The sequence below is a fragment of the Dreissena polymorpha genome, chromosome 9, assembly GCF_020536995.1.
Source record: "Dreissena polymorpha isolate Duluth1 chromosome 9, UMN_Dpol_1.0, whole genome shotgun sequence".
Taxonomy (NCBI): Eukaryota; Metazoa; Mollusca; class Bivalvia; order Myida; family Dreissenidae; genus Dreissena; species Dreissena polymorpha.
This window is the reverse complement of record NC_068363.1, coordinates 106532213-106549495: the sequence shown is the minus strand read 5'-3', so window position 1 is coordinate 106549495 and position 17283 is coordinate 106532213. Positions and strand designations below refer to the sequence as shown.

General features: G+C 34.4%; 2 protein-coding genes across 2 annotated transcripts in view; both read right to left on the bottom strand.

Moving 5' to 3' along the window:
- Positions 1–869: 869 nt before the first annotated feature.
- On the bottom strand, positions 870–14066 carry LOC127846345 (receptor-type tyrosine-protein phosphatase kappa-like). Its single transcript, XM_052377514.1, has 15 exons — positions 13984–14066; positions 13247–13323; positions 12782–12818; positions 12541–12638; positions 12074–12202; positions 8995–9149; positions 8593–8728; positions 7541–7690; positions 6576–6702; positions 5299–5372; positions 4885–5016; positions 4270–4395; positions 3755–3891; positions 3320–3455; positions 870–3069 (listed from the first exon to the last, which is right to left on the bottom strand). Exons 1-15 carry the CDS (start codon positions 13991–13993, stop codon positions 2998–3000), a joined length of 1596 nt encoding a protein of 531 aa, XP_052233474.1. The 5' UTR covers positions 13994–14066; the 3' UTR covers positions 870–2997.
- Positions 14067–14308: 242 nt separating this feature from the next.
- Positions 14309–17283, bottom strand: part of LOC127846344 (multiple epidermal growth factor-like domains protein 10) — a 4807-nt gene continuing 1832 nt past the window's right edge. Inside the window, exons 3-7 of the mRNA XM_052377513.1 lie at positions 16785–16922; positions 15953–16096; positions 15513–15639; positions 15063–15145; positions 14309–14514 (exon numbers count right to left, since the gene is read on the bottom strand). Of these exons, the coding sequence (XP_052233473.1) occupies positions 14309–14514; positions 15063–15145; positions 15513–15639; positions 15953–16096; positions 16785–16922 (698 nt within the window). The remainder of the gene's footprint in view (positions 14515–15062; positions 15146–15512; positions 15640–15952; positions 16097–16784; positions 16923–17283) is intronic.

Below are 17283 nucleotides of genomic sequence, written 5' to 3'. Positions count from 1 at the left end.
AAGACTTTCCTTAAACGGGAAAAGGCTGACGAAATGTTTTAAGTATAAAACCATGAAAACTTGTTATGTTTTGTCCCAATATTTTTGAAAACTTCTCATTAAGAGACGACCAGTGCCGGCTCAGCACCATGGAGGGCCACTGGCAATGAAACTTTTTGGGCCCACGCCCAAGGCCCTTAGTCGGCCTAGTGCCTACTACAACGCCAGTGCCCAGTCGATTTCGCTCGTATAAATTCCTGTGCCAAGGCTGGCAAGGCATGCAATGTGACAGTGTCCCGTTATAGGTATAAAAAATCATATTGAAAACGAAATCACCTGCAAAACAATACGGTTTTGCAAAAAATAAGTGATGGTCACTTGGTGAGACAAATCAATATCCGTGCTTGGATGTCAAGCCCTCAATCAAAACATAGCATTGATATACAATAACTTGCTTTGACAAGTCATTATATTAGGCTCAGTAACTAAGTGTTTTTTTCTGTCGTCACGGTCTCAATGGGCCCTTAAAAGACTCGGGACCAATAGGCCGTTGCCAACTCTGCCTAATGGTTCATCCGGTACTGAGGACGACTTTATCGGTAATAATTAAGCAAAAAAAGCTATTCTTACTAGACTAGTTTTGACATAGCAAAGATTCATTATAATAAAATAAACATTCGTTAAACCGTATTCTTTTATTTTTTGAACTGTACTAACGTAGTCAGCCTTAATTCTTATCGTTTACAACATACGTCTTTATATGTCATTTTTAGAATATAACAATAAAAATTATTATGTGAGACAATTTTATTTTGAGAAAGCAAAGAAAATATACATAACACATTGAACAAGTTCATATATTTAAAATTCAAATGCATTTGAAAGGGCTTCGAACGAGGATTCAACCGCATTCTGTTATAATTTGTTATTATGGTTGATATAAATACAAACTTTAACTTCAGCTGCACCAGACGGTAAAAAAATCATATAATAGCATGTGGTCCATTATTTATTCTAATAACGAGATATCCGGATAGGAACGGTCAATTCGAAGCATTGTGTTTTCAAATCGGTTTAAGGAGCTCAACAACTCATAGCTAGCCCGGAGTTGTTTGCTAAAACATTAACATGAACATTACAATTAACTTCATACAATCAAAATTCAAATTTCATAGCAGTAAAAGATAATACCTTTCAAGTCAATTATCATTAGACCAATCAAAGAGTAGATGCAAGCCAGATCCACAGAAATACAACTTGCTGAAGCAAAGAAAAACACAATATAAAATCATTCATAAAATATCTTATCCATTTATGCAAAATCAAGTTGAATAGTGTGCACCCAATTTCCTCAAGCGCAGAGGATGAACACAAAAACAACAAGCAAATGTTTCTCGATAGCTTACTTAAGTCTTGTAATCAGGTTTATATAAATCACGTGTGTCCCAGAGTTGATATTGATGTTTCCAGGCGAACAATTCGTCGGCAACTAATTAAAAATGACAACACTATGATGCTTCATACCACGAGACCATCGGGAAGTGGTCAATGTTGTCCGAGGGGCATGATACGAACAATCTTTGAAGATATATCGTGTTTAAATCCAAATATGAAATATATGTCTTTTATTTTATTGTTTAAATCAACACCAACTATGTTAAACACGGGACATATTAACCAGTTAAACCCGTGTGTTATACATTGATAAAGCTAGAAGACCACCACGTTAAGTGAACATGAGTTTTATAAGAAGTTGTCGTTTGAATGAACATGTCTTTGCACAACGCAATAGAGACGAAAATGCAATCACAAAAGTTATTATATCTTTAAAACTCTTAAACGCAAAACATATATTGATGAATAAACCTATCTTGAATGCTGTATGCTAGAAAGTGTCCATGAACACTTGAAATCCTTTACATTGGCAGCGAGACAAAATGAATCCAATACATTATTATTAAATAAAACAAATGAGCTTATCAAACTGAAAATAAAATAAATATTAGCAAAGTAAACAATATGAAGAATTTCGTATTTCAATAAAATGTAAAAGAATAACATTTTCAAATGAAAAAATATGAATTAATAAAACAGTTGTCTTAGTGTCAAAATATGGAATAAAACAAATGCAAAAGGGTGTACTCAACCTACGACTTTTATATCGACATTTTTTATTTTGGTGTGTACATTTTGTATAAATATGGAACACTCAACCTTACTCTGAATGCCAGTAGACCTCATTGTAAAGTGCCTCAATTATGTTGAAGTTGTCAAACATATCCGTACATATTCTTATAACTTGATATAAAATTGACATAAAGATTTCTGATACCAAAGTGATTTAAGGTCCGTACATAATGTTCAATACTTGTGTCATTAGAGAATGTTTTTATAGCCTCAATCCTGCTTCATCTCACACATGGATGTTGTTTTTGTTTACAATCAAATGCTTGAGTTATTTGTGTCAAGCGTAATTGTATACTAGTCAATGATATAAGTTAAAAAGAAATACAGTATATTATGCAAGAAATTAAATGCATGTATAAGTTATTCTTAGCAATAAACTTTAAATATACAATATGCCGATATTCATTTCTATTATACAAATCAAATCAAAGCACAGAAGTTATTTCACAATAAAAATATATAAAAAAAAAGAAATTAATACAAGGTAGTCCAAATGCAATCCAGGGTCCATTATTTGTGTACCTCAATGTCGACATTCTCTATTGCAGTATTAAATAGTATGTAGTCCAAATAATGTTCATAAACAATCCAATGGTCCACGCTTTGAAAAGTATTTTTAAAAAGTTTTATCTATTATTATTCGATCTTGTTGGATAATGTGGCTACATGCGAGTCATTTCTATCGTAATAAGTGCAAACTTGCAATATTCATGAACATCTACATCTAGCGCACGCATTGCCATATGTCACGTTCTAATATGTGCATCAAGTCATACACCGCGACTTCCAGATGTCAGTAGGAACAACCCATATATCAATTCTCTCTTGACGCTATGTGTTGGCGTACATCACATTGGATTCTACATACTGTGTCAGCAAGCTGTAGCAAAACCGATACTGTTCCTGAAATGATAAAATACAATCTGCACTTAATAGTAATGGCTTAATCAGTGAATTATTAAAAGCTTATAAACTAAGAAATCAATCCAGCAATATAAAATAAGCATACATGTACTTTTATTTAATGTGAGCTATGCATACGGTTGCCATAACGAACTGTGTAAATTTGCGAAGACATTACGGTTCACATAATATCAAGTTCAAGTTAAGAAAGTTAAACACGAGTTGTAAAACATATATAGAACATTCCTACAAAGTTCGGTATGAGCTGCGGACGCCTCGTTCTAAGATGCCTGATGACCATAGGCAGCGACACTTCCCCATCCTTGGACATGCATTCCGTGGCGTAAAACAGTACCAGCAGCAGGCCGCTTCTTGTAGCACCATCTCTGCATGAACATACTAGACCATGCAATAACTATGTATACACAAGCATTTGTGTATTTTGAAGGTAATTTAATATATGCTTACGTTTTTGTAGAAGTTTTAGTTGATGCGTTTAACTAAGCTGCGAAAAAATGACGTTCAGTTTGGTATTTTCTTAATTATTCTCTCCGGAGCGCCGATACACAAGAGACAGAATGTCATACTTAAATTTGAAACATTTATGACTTAATTATATACACAAACGTCAATAGTGTACATGAAAGGGAAGTTGTTTTAGCACAGTGGAAGCACCGGTACATACAAGCACTGTATCAACGCTGTTGAAGATTTTGTCCTCTTCTCCACAGCGTCCATTAATATCAGAAATTCACCGACATTTGGCGGTGCCATCTGGCGCCTGGGCCACTTCTGGTACAGCAGCTGAGTTACCGTCCTCTCCTACATAATAGGTTACGCTTGACACCAATCCATTTAATGTGTATGGTATACAAATGTTTTGTTAGAGACACAATCTGACGGATTCTACGTGCAGCATTATACAACATTACACCATTATAACAAGGTATTTAATTGTTATACTGACCATCATCAATACAATATCAATTGTTATCAATAACATTCTTCTAAAAGTAAAAAATATAGTCAATGCCATTATATTCATTTATGTAGTAAGGTTCCTTAAATGATTGTCCTTATTAATAAAGTCGCAATAACCGGCGGTTTTCACACCAAGATAAAGTGGCAACAACTTGTTTTGGGACAGTGAAACCCCTGAACAGTGTTGAATAAACATAGTTTAAACCCCCAAATGTTTACCTTTTTCATGTATTGAACTTTGAAGACTCTCGAAACAAAATAGTCCTCTTCGTGATGTTCCGTGATGAACATGATGTTAAAAGGGCCCACAGTGAGTGACCCCGTAGTAGGAAACATTCGACCGTCCTGAAAAAATGTATCAAACTAATCAATATATGTATAACCTTTTCATTTCCTTCAACGAGGAATAATACCAATAGGATGTGAAAATTGCCTGTTCGTTTTCTTCTTCGAGGACTGATATTTATATGACAATTACCTGTGCATTTCGCTCATTGGGGAATGTTACCAATATGATGTGAACAATTCTCTCATCGATGCATGTTAACATTTTTATGTAAACACTTTTTTCTTAACTACATCATCGGGAAATATGATGTAAGGTCTTCCCGCTCGATTCCCGCATTCGGGAGAGTTACGGCTGTGATGTGAGCAGCAACATGTCCGTCGCCTTCATCGTGAAATGCTGCTACCAAGCCAATGTGATGTGAACACTTACCTGTTCATTTCCCTTATTGGGGAATGTTACTACCAAGCCAAGTGATTTGAACAATTACCTGTTCATTTCAATCATCGGGGAATGTTACTACCAAGCCAGTGTGATTGAACAATTACCTGTTCATTTCCCTCATCGGGGAATGTCACCACCAGACTGATGTCCCTGCTCTCTATGAGTCTCCAGCAGTCCACCACAGTGTCTGACAGGGGCTTCTGAGTAAGGATGTACTTGTTGTCCACCTTGTAGCTCTGAAGTAATAAACGACATGTGATGTATTGCAGCCATAACCATGTATCAACAGTTTTCTTACACAGCAACATATCTTTCCTCGGCTTCAAAACTTGAGACCAGGAATATTTTAGTAAATTTCGTGGAACTTCTTGAAGGGCAATCAAATCTTATGTTCAATATCTGTTATATTAATTTTATACAAAACGACAAAATATTTATATTTCCGATGATATTAATACTATACATACATAGTTAGAACACACAAAGGCGATATACGCCAGCTCGCTATTAAATCATACCGGCATATATACAGCGTTGATGTAGTCATTTCTTTCGTCCACAGGAACAGTCAACATCGCTCGATATCGGTTATCTTCAATAATAATTTTGATAAATTTATTTTTGATACCAATTTCAAAAAAGTTAGTTAAAAATGGCTTGCCCTCAAACATTATTGTTATAACATATTTAACGTAAGCATTCTGTGCTTGCCAATTAAGAACACGATTGCATATGAAAGAAACATTATTTGCATGCTGTTTTATGTCAAATTTCTATAATCTTAATGGAGTTATGCTACGTTCAATGACATGATCAAAAGGGATATAAATGTGTCCATTTTTTAACACGACTTCGGTTTATTTTCGGCAACCGAAGCAGTGTGGACTGATTTCACTATATGCTCCCGAACTGTATTCAAGGTCATTAAAAAAATAAGTCCCGAACCGGTGACACCTCTATCAATTTAAGATAATGTCCTATATATGAACGTAGGTATCGTTTCCCATTTGAATCCAGTGTCCATTTATCGCATGGGTGACAATATTTTTTTAAAACTAAAACGTTCAGCAAACGTTTTACATCAGGTGAAATGAAAATTCACGTGACATCTGGAGGATTTTTATGGCATTTTAAAGTGTAATGATCGTAAATTGATCGTACAATGTACAAGCAATTTAAACGTTTGCGAATGGATGAACAATCACACGGATAAACAGGTTGGCAGGGGAGGCAATAGCCTGGCCTTAGCCCTCTGGTAGAAAGTGAAAGGTCGTGTACAATGCACTAATAGGTTGCCATTCTAAAGAATTCTCAGTTTAATCAAACTATCTCAAGCTTTTTAAGTTATTACATGTACATATTTTGTGGGCCTATGGACAGATGACTGGAATACCGAAGAAAGGACGAACGGAAAACTATCAATTGTCCTTTTCTGTGAAACACCAGAATATGACTAATGAAATGTTGTAAAAATCTACAAAATAGAGAAATACATAACCATAAATTTGCAATATACTCCTTGAATGTGACTGACTGCTGATACGACACAGCTTTAATGGAGTTAGTTTTATATGCATATGATTATTATATCGTTTAAATTATATGTTTACATTAGCTGAATTGAATTAGACATGGTAATTGAAAAAAGGGAAATTAGAATTGAAAAAATATGGTAAGGGCGCTCGACACTGGGCATTGTCAAATCTCTACATTCGCAACACAATATTTCAAGTATAATACGATTTTTTATGTAAGCTCTTTGCACCCTTCAAAGCATTTTTTCGTAAGTACGTACTCGGTAGTATAGCATCGAATCTGTTTTTCTTCGCGTTTTCAGACATGGTAGCAACGGAATAAGGATCCCCCTCGTCACCTTTGATGTTTGCTCCAGCAAGCTCCAGTGTGTGGTAGGATGCCTCTGTCTAGAAGGGGCACGACACGATCAATGAGACAATTTTAAACATCTTTATGCGATATACCTTGGAAGCTCGACAGTATGATCGAAGTCAGGATGATGGTCAAGTTGTATATGACGAGATATATTAATTACTTAAAGACTTCTATTAGACACCTACTTATACAAATATCTGCACGGTCATTTAATTAAAAACTGTTAATGTAACGTTAACATAAACTTAACAATGAAAAAAATATTGTACCAAATGGCAATACATTTCAGACTCTGAATGAGTAATGTACGTCGATATACAAGTGTGTATATATATATATATATATATATATATATATATATATATATATATATATATATATATATATATATATATATATATATATATATATATATATATATATAGTTCAGGAATTTTGTTAGTAAGCGAGCTTTTGGCGAGCTTACTAACGAATTTCATGGACGAGTTTAATAAAATATGGTATGATATGACAACGAGTGTCAGATATTTTTCTATCACATGCTTTTAAATGAGCAAATTAAATAAATATTTACGCAAACATAATGATAAATCACGAATGTTGTTTACATTTCGTTACGTAATTTGACGTTGCAACGTCATTTCAGCAAAATAACAAAATGCGATTGGTCAATACACGAAAACTAAGCTAATGAAAACTCTTAAAGAATATATTACACATGTGTAAGATTAAAATATATGTAATGGTTATATTACATGGGAAACAGGGTATGGCATGTGATAAATATATATATATATGTAATGTCGTCAGATTTCATGGATAATCTAATGGTATCTTGTTTACAAAGTAACTATAATAAAACACGAGAACCTCATATAGTAAAAACAGTCCAGTTTTGTTTAGCTTTTGGTCGACTTGGAGAAGGATGTTTTGGTAATTGGCAAACTCATCGTTGGACACGAACTGACTGCGAAGAGTCAGGTATTCAACTATCAGTCTGTGTAAGTAATTATATTGGCCCTGAAAATTAGAACGATAATAACCCGGTTACCGACAAAAAGATTCAACATAATATATCAGATAACACACCAAAATTAAATTGACAATTCAATCAACACGTCTTCAATGGTAATATTTCGTTTACAAAAATCCCATCAATATCAGACACATATACTGGCATAAAATGATTGCAAGTGTGAATACCTCATGTAAAGAGAAAATATACTGTGGAAAGGAAACGAATGTCTACTACTTTCCACTGTATCTCTTTTGCTTGACTCGTAAGACATTAGTTCAAAATCTACTGAAATTTTTAATATTAACACAATTGTGTTTATCTGTTTTATTTGATATATATTACATGCATTATATCTTGTTCTACATATGTCTTTGTAGAGGAAATTTTCAATCATATAATGTATTGCTTAAAGTGAAATAGGAGTTAATTCAAACCAAATATTCTCCAAAAACAAATTGATATTGTTGCCGCCATTACACACCACGTCGATGAAGGTCCATTCGAATATTGTTGTTATTGTATATTATTCAAAGTATGTACTGTTTATTGTATTCTAATTTTTTGTACTGTAAGCCATGTATGAAAACTTAAGAAAATATTACCAATTTTTAGTTTTTATCGTTCAAATAATTATACTGTGACTGTAAACCATATCTAAAAAATCGGTTATTAAGAAAATAATACGAATTTACGAAAACGTCATAAAATCGAACCCTTCTAGATCTGGAAGGATTTTTTGTGTGAATGCAACGTGTAACGTTTACAACATAGGGGCGGTAGCATTGTGAGATATTTGTAACTAAAGACCATTTCCAATGGAGAATTTTTTTTTTAGTAGAACATTTACATAAAAAATCATTCCGCTTTTTGGGAGTCATATTATTATACAATTTCAAATTCCCACCGCAGTTTGAACCATGTTAACTCGTTGCAGTCTCAACTTGGTCACACAGGCGTAAATATCGACAGTCTGTCTGGCCTGACCCTCGTCTATCAGTATGTCCATGGCGATGAATGTGCCCGTCCGACCAACACCGGCGCTGATAAATGGACCAAGACGAACATACTATATACGAATTCTTCCAAATTCATTAAAACATACTTGATTTAAAAAGAACACTCAATATAGTGCTATGTATGTAAATTTGAACAAAAAATAACACTTCACTTAAATTTGGTTGCTTTTATAACTAATTACAACGTTGCTGACATGGGGAAATATTAAGACGTTCTAATAAAAATCATTACGTTCAATAATGAATGGACGGTAAAATGACTTGAATACTTAGTTTGTGAACTGCCTTACCTGCAATGAACGACCCAGGGTTGCTTTTTGTCGGGATCGTGGGCCCTGATCCTACGCCAGAAGTGCAAGAGGCTCGAAGTGCTAGCGGGCACATCTTTGTTGGGCCATGCCGTGTAATGAAAGTGGGTAACCACACGCGAGATACTTGGCTTGTCCTGAGGAAAGATTATTTAAACGAATATAACGTCATAAGGTCTATAACGAATAAGTATCCTGTCAATGGGTCATGTTTACTGAGGACTGCCTTTATGAAGGCTGGTATAAATGTTTGTTATATGTCGTGAGGACAGCGTATCACTCTTGTTTCTGTGATATTTATGTTACGTCTATTTATTAAACAAATGTACAATAAATATACGGTGGTATTAAAAATCAAAGTACTGACAGTACTGGTGTGACGATGCTTTTGAAGAGGATGGATATAAAAGCATCAATTTATGTTTATCTAGAGCACCACAATTGTGTATGTGGGTACGAAAATTTGGGTTCGAAAAAAAATTTGGGTACAAAAATTTTGGGTACAAAAAAATTATGCCAAAAAAAATGGGTACGAAAAAAATGGGAACGAAAAAGAAATTTGGTACGAAAAAAAAATTTGGTACGAACACATTTGGGTACGAAAAAAATTGGTACGAAAAAAAATTGGGTACGAAAAATGTTGGGTACGAACAAAATTTGGGGATACGGGGAAGTAGTACCCGTGGGGAACTTGATCCATTCAGCGAAACTGGGAGGCGGGTTACATTCTCGATCAAATCTAAAAATAACTACATTTGGGGTTTTCCCAGCGTCACAGCGGTGGAAGTGCCACCTGGCAGTTTCGGTTCTGGTTCCTGTTCCGAACCTCTCGATAAATTTGAAAGAGGACGGGAACCAAGTTGCCTTTACCTTTATCAATGATAATCAGCGAGGTATGCCGATTAAGAAAATTTAGCTAACTCAATCGGACTGGCTCGGTCTTTAACATAGGTCGAGATTGTGAAGAATTTGTTCATGGTTTGATTACTTTGAAGAGCTGCTGAAGCAGCATTGTCAACATGCGGGCCTGAAAGGCCCAAAGTCGCTCACCTGAGATTTAAAGAAACTGACCTGTTCTGTGCAGCCCAAGATGTCATTAGAACAGAATTTTCTTACCAACTTTCATTACTAGTGAACACCCTGGCAGCCACGTTTTTGAATAGACCAGAACCATTTTCATACACATCCAAAATATTATTCAAACAAATATTCTGACAAAGTTTCATGAAAATTCATAAGTCAATATAAGGAAAAATGCCCCTTCCCCCTGGTGGCCATGTTTTTTAAGCAATTGGAACCATTTTCGAACTTGTCCAAGATATCATTGGGACAAATCTTCGGACCAAGTTTTATGATGATCGGACAATAAATAGGGCTTCTAGAGTGTTAACAAGGTTTTACTTATGCTATAAAAAGAAAAATGCCACGCCCCCCTTGGCGGCCATTTTTTCCACCAACCGGAACCATTTTCGAACTCATCCAAGATATCATTGAAACAAATCTTCTGACCAAATTTCATGAAAATTGGGCAATAAATGTGGCCTCTAGAGTGTCAACAAGATTTTACTAAAGCCATATATAGCCATATAAGGAAAAATGCCCCGCCCCCTGGTGGCCATGTTTTTCAAGCAACCGAAACCATTTTCGAACACATCCAAGATATCATTGGGAAAAAATCTTCTAACCAAGTTTCATGACGATTCGAAAATGAATGTGGTCTCTAGAGTGTTAATAAGGTTTTACTATAGCCATAAAAGGAAAAATGCCCCGCCCCCTGGCGGTCATGTTTTTCAACCAACCTGCATCATTTTTAAACTAGTCAAAGAAATCATTAGGATTAATCTTCTGACCAAGTTTCATGAAGATCGGACAATAAATGTGCTCCCTAGAGTGTTAACATTATTTTACTAAAGCCATATAAAGCCATATAGGAAAAATGCCCCGCCCCTTGGCAGCCATGTTTGTCAAGCAAACGCAACCATTTTCAAAGTCATCCAAGATATCATTGAGGCCAATCTTCTGGCCAAATTGCATGACGATTGGACAATAAATGTGGCCTCTAGAGTGTTAACAAGATTTTACTAAAGCAATATATAGCTATATAAGGAAAAATGCCCTGCCCCCTGGTGGCCATGTTTTTAAAGCAACCGAAACCATTTTCGAACTCATCAAAGATATCATTGGGACAAATCGTCTGACCAAGTTTCCTGAAGATCGGAAAATAAATGTGGCTTCTTGAGTGTTAACAAGGTTTTATAATAGCCATATACCGCCATATAAGGAAAAATGCCCCGCCCCCTGGTGGCCATGTTTTTGAAGCAACCAACATCATTTTCGGACTCGTTTAAGATATTATTAGGATGAATATTCTGACCAAGTTTCATAAAGATCGGAAATAAATGTGGCCTCTAGAGTGTTAGCAAGGTTTTACAATAGCCATATATTGCCATATAGGAAAAAAAGCCACGCCCCTTGGCAGCCATGTTTTTGAAGCAAACGTAACCATTTTCGAACTCATCCAAGATATCAATAAGACCAATCTTCTGACCAAATTTCATGAAGATTGGATACTAAATGTGGCCTCTAGAGTGTTAACAAGGCAAATATTGACGCCGCACGACGCACAACGCACGACGCATGACGGACGACGAACAAAAGGCGATCACAAAAGCTCACCATGAGCATATTGTGCTCAGGTGAGCTCAAAATGGACACGAAATGGCTATGACGTACGCACGCGATAGATATGACTTGCGCACGCGATAGGTATTAGGTGCACTCGTCATAGCTATAATGAGCGAACGTCTTTGTTGACTTTATGACGCCTGATAAATAGGCATTCACTCGATAAGTAAATGAAATAAAAGATGAACTTTTCAATCACTGTAGTTATATTCTTTATTTGCACATTATATAAATGATACTATGCTTAAACTCGGGAATTATCAATACAATTTGACAATAAACGTTATATTTAACGTCATGTTATACCAGTGTCAAACATTTAATTTGCAATTATATAGTAATGGAAAGAACGAGAAATAGCACTATTAATTTCTACCTTGTGTGACAATTTAAGCTTCCGAACTGTATAGTCTGTGAACTCCTCATTATAGATCAAAGTTGTTGTGAGTGCTTGGAAATCCATCTTGGAACCAACTTCAAGAGGCCAGTACCGCAAACATTTCACCTGTGTATGTTTAGTATGAAAAGCAATACATAAATCATGGCAAATGCAGTATAGAATATGTATGTTGTTTGCGTGCATTCGTAGCACAGAAAGTGTAACCATAGTGCACTTTTTAGTAAACGTTATGAGACCGTCACCATTATGAGACTTTTTAAAAAAAATAATGGACAAAACAACAGCAAAACAAATGGTTCTTAAAAATTTACTATACATATATAACGCATTTAAAATCGCGCCAAATGTAAATTGTAAAGCATTTACTCAATTATATTTCCTAATGTGTTATTTATATATTATCATTAAGTCGTTCCACCGTTACGTAGACCAATATAACTTACTTTTGCCATTTCAACGAGATTCGTTACCATGACTACGGTAGATACGTCATATTGCCAAATCATTTGCCAGAAGTCATCCATCATAGCCTTCGTTGGGCCTTTAAGCATATTATGTAGAACTCGTACAACACCGTTATATACATGCGATATTAAACGACGAACACCTATTATGCGATAAAACTTCTGTTATTACGAGTTAAACTGGCAAATCATTAAGACCGTTGAGTTTTTAAATACTCACCTTGCGATGCAATATAAGCTCGCTTCTTGAAGAAACCCTATAAAAGAAAAATAACACCAGCACATATGCGTGTATTAAATCATTAATAAGGGCACGAGTGATTAAACAACAACAATAATAATAGTAGTAGTAACAATCATCATAATTATTATTATCATAAGATAATAATAATAATAATAATAATAATAATAATAATAATAATAGTTACAATACTACTATAACTTTTAATAACAATAATACTAGAATACATGCATGTATCTATAAGGTATCATCCGAAACGTACGGTGTATGTTTTTTTATTTTATAAAACAATGCGAATATGATTTTCATAAACAATTTATGTACTTATCAAACAAATTGTTTTTAAGGTACATTATTTAAGATAATGAGTTTGTTTTATCGATGCGATGCGATTTGTCGTACTCTATAGCACTTATATGTTTTACAAAAGGATTCAAACCGCACCTCGATGAAGCAAGCATTGATGTAATCACTGCCTTGTTTGCTATCAACAATGTCAAGCACTACGCGACAGTGGTCATCTGAAATATTGCCATATCAGGACCGTGTCGTGGCAAACATAAGGGCTATACCAAATACAAATTTAAATCAGTTATGTTTATTTTTTGAGAATTGTGGATGGCAAATGTCTCTCAATTGTGCTTATGCTTGACGTTAAATGTTTGTTATAACTTTTCAACTCCATTAATAAGAACTTATTCGAATAATAATAAAACGGTCATTGATATTTCCCTTATAACTCATCAGTTAATTTGATATTGCCTTGTATTAAATACCTGTCCAATGGAGGTATTCGTGTTTTAATACAAATGACCAGTTAACGCGTCTCAGATTCCCGCTATCAACTGTAGAATGTATTAAACTGAACACATACAGTACTTTAAAATCCGACCTCGTAAGCTGATCTCATAGTTGGTTCATTTTCATAAATTGACCACAGAAAGTTGTAAATAACAGAATTAGTTACCAATCTTTCTTCTTATGCTTCGTTTGCAAAATATATGAAATAAAACATGGGTGCATATTTAACTCTGTTTACTTCAAACGCGAGAACAAACAAACTTGGGTAACAGACTATTTTCGTCTACTGATTAAATACATCGCACTTGATAATATGAACAGAAAACATAGCGGATATAGATAAATTAAGATACAAATTAATTAATATTCTCATAGCGTACAGGCATACATATCTTTGTATCGGTTTTTCTCCGCATTCACTGGCGCCGTTGCAGCAGTAGCTGGATGTTGCAACCCGTAGGGGATTTTCAGCAGTAACGATAGTTATTTAAAAATAACAGCAAAACATGAACAAACATAATAGGTCAACGCGATAAGCCACAAATGATAACAACTTTCCATCGGATATGAAAGGTTACTAAACGAAACGTGAATGCTACTTTAATCATCGTACAATGGATGTTATAATATGCTCTTCATAACACGTACAACCTACATAATATTGAGAATTTTATTAACTGGATGAAAACATGTTTTATATCCATATTAAGACTTGTCATGTACCTTAAATTCTAAAGAAAAGAAGGGCTCATCTGCGCTTTTTGACATCACATATCCCTGCAGTTGGCACAGGGCGATGGCGGTCCCCAAGGACTCTACAGGCGGAAGGTCCTTCATGTTCGAATAAACCGGTTCCTGGATGACCGTTGTAGTAACCGAATCAGCAGATTGCGCAGGCAAACACTTTTGCTCTGAAAATAAATTAGTTTTTTAAGTTACATGATTTTATTTACTGAAATTCCAGAAATTCAATGGCCCACATGAACATGTTAAATTGCACGTTATATATATGACACACTGATATACTATTAACAATATTTGAAAAACATGACATATTCTAGCGTAACATAAACAGTCGATGAATGTGATATCCTTATAATATCGTATTTTATATCTCAAGTGTGAATATAACATTTTGAACAGCGATTTAGTCAAGAGTGAAAATATCTGTTCAATATTGTCTCGCGATAATTGCATGGCGAAAAACCCTTGTACATGTTTTTTTGTATCTTTATACATCACTTAAGTATATTTCTAAAAGTAACTATTTTTCCAAAACAACTGTACAATGAAAGTGATACTGATTTGATTTGGTTAACCGTTGCAACACAGCCATTGTACCTGATCTCATTTCGATTTCCCTTAAATCAGTGATTCTCACACTAGTTTTGTAAGTACCAATAATCTTTGCTTTTTTAAGGACGTTTAAGAGCTTTTAAAGATATCTCGTCTCTCTTACCATTATCTGACTTTTCAGCGGCCATTTGTTGCGGTTCGTCATTGACGCTGCTAATTGGCTCGCGAACAGTTGTTACATTTGAACTACAAAATACGCAATTATCGGTACACAAACAAGTTCATTTTAAATTCCATACGATCCGTTTATAATCGATAAACATAGATTGAAACGTGAACCGTTTTTCTTTAAAAACAAACGGATACAAGTAATAATTGGCAACGACTCAGATTAAATTATGATTCCCGTGTCATATTTGATTTTTTTATGAAGTATTTGTAACATAAATATTACTTGGTGTACACATTTCATCGCCATTATATTATTGAAGTTCAACTACAATGTTGACATTGTAAATACGAACAACCAAATGTGTTTATTCCTGGTATATATTTATTAGATTCCTTTGTCATCTGTCAATTATAACTTTACTTTAAAACATACGCTACATACTGTTCTTGGGTCCGTTTGCCTTTTTTCTTCCTTATCAATAAAACCACACTCATAATCAGCGCGACAAGAAGAATTAGAATCCCTGTCGAAACTCCGGATACTAGTTCCACTGGAAACTGATTCGATTCTGTAATTATTACGTATTGTAGAATCATATTTGGTTAAAGGTGAAAATCTTTAATTAGACTTAATTATAATGACCATATCACGGAACAATATAAAACAATTAATCATATAACCTAAATAAACATTTAACCGAAGATCTCATATAAACATTAAACAGTATCATTCTTAAATTAATCAACATATGGTACGTAACACTACGAATAAATGCTCTTACTACCAAATCAATATATACTTATTACGGAAGTTTAACGCTTGATCAGTTTGTGTATAATTCAAGCGTATACTGTTTTATGGTATATTTGTTCAGTAGTAACCTTCAACAAGTGTATCGCAAGAGTCACCCGTGTAACCCTCGAGGCAGCTCTCACAGCGGCCGCTTACAACGTCACATGGAACGAGATGCAGACAATGTCCGCAGGTCTGATTGCAATCTTGACCATACGTTCCTTTCTGACATTCTGAAAAGACATCAAATTTAAACAGTGACTGTGACAACACTATGGAAAAAGTTGCATTAATTCACTTATCTTGCAAAAAAACATTTATGTTTTATACGCTAAATGTTTGAAAGACAAATACATCTGTCAGGTCTAAGGAAAAAATAACAATGGAGACCCTCTTCCGATGTACCTTTGTCGCACTTTTCAGACTTTTGAAAGCCTTCTTTGCACCTTGATGTGCACACCCCATTAGTTTTATTACAATGTTCGTTTCGACAACCGCTGCAATTATTTTTTGCAGTTTGGTCCCCAACGTCCTTCGCCGCATTCTAAAATATTGAGTTAAGAAAAACAATTACATGTGGAAAAGAAACTAGGAGCAATTGCGAACATATTATTATTAAAAGAAGTCCACGTTATAGAAGTGGTAGAACTTAGAGTATTAGTAGGATTTATAAGTGGTTTAAGTGGTTGTTAATGCTGACGGTTTTGTACTTGTAGTACACGACGTAGTAAAATAAGTAGAAGCAGTAATAAAGTTGCAGTAGTAGTAGTAGCAGTATACGTAGCATTAGTAGTATGAGAAGTATTAAAATTAGTAAATGTAGTTTTAGCAGTATTAATATTATTAATATATTATTATTATTAAAACCTTTCATATGTTATTATTTTCAAGATGAATTTAAGGGCGACTATTATATGTTACCATCATCACAGTGTGTCGACTCCTTGAAACCATCTTTGCACCCTGATGTGCACACACCATTGGTTTTATTGCATTGTTCATTCCGACAACCATTGCACTTGTTTATGCAGTTTGGTCCCCAAAATCCATCGTCGCATTCTAAAATATTGTATTTAGAATGACGTTTATATTTCAATTAGATAATAGGAACACTTGCATGTAAATGTAATCAATTCGCACATTAAACTTTGTTCAATAAATAATCATTAAACACATACACAATTATTATTATTATTTATAATATAATCATAATTATAATTACGACTAATAATACCGGTACTTCTACTATTTCTACTACTACAACTACTACAGCTACATTTTTTGTTTATAAATTTTAATTAAATATAATGGAATGATCACATAAGTGTTGAATTATTCTTGGTCCAAATTTCAACAAAGTTCGTTTAAAAATAAGGAAGCTTTATTGATTTGAATACGTTAGAAAAACCTCAAAGTGTAG

What these genes read in the sequence shown, in the direction of transcription:
- LOC127846345 (XM_052377514.1), bottom strand. An exon ending in TCAATGCTTGCTTCATCGAG is followed by an intron (nt 12,819 to 13,246) that starts GTGCGGTTTGAA and finishes TTTCTTTTATAG; the next exon opens with GGTTTCTTCAAGAAGCGAGC. An exon ending in AGCTTAAATTGTCACACAAG is followed by an intron (nt 9,150 to 12,073) that starts GTAGAAATTAAT and finishes ATCTTTCCTCAG; the next exon opens with GACAAGCCAAGTATCTCGCG.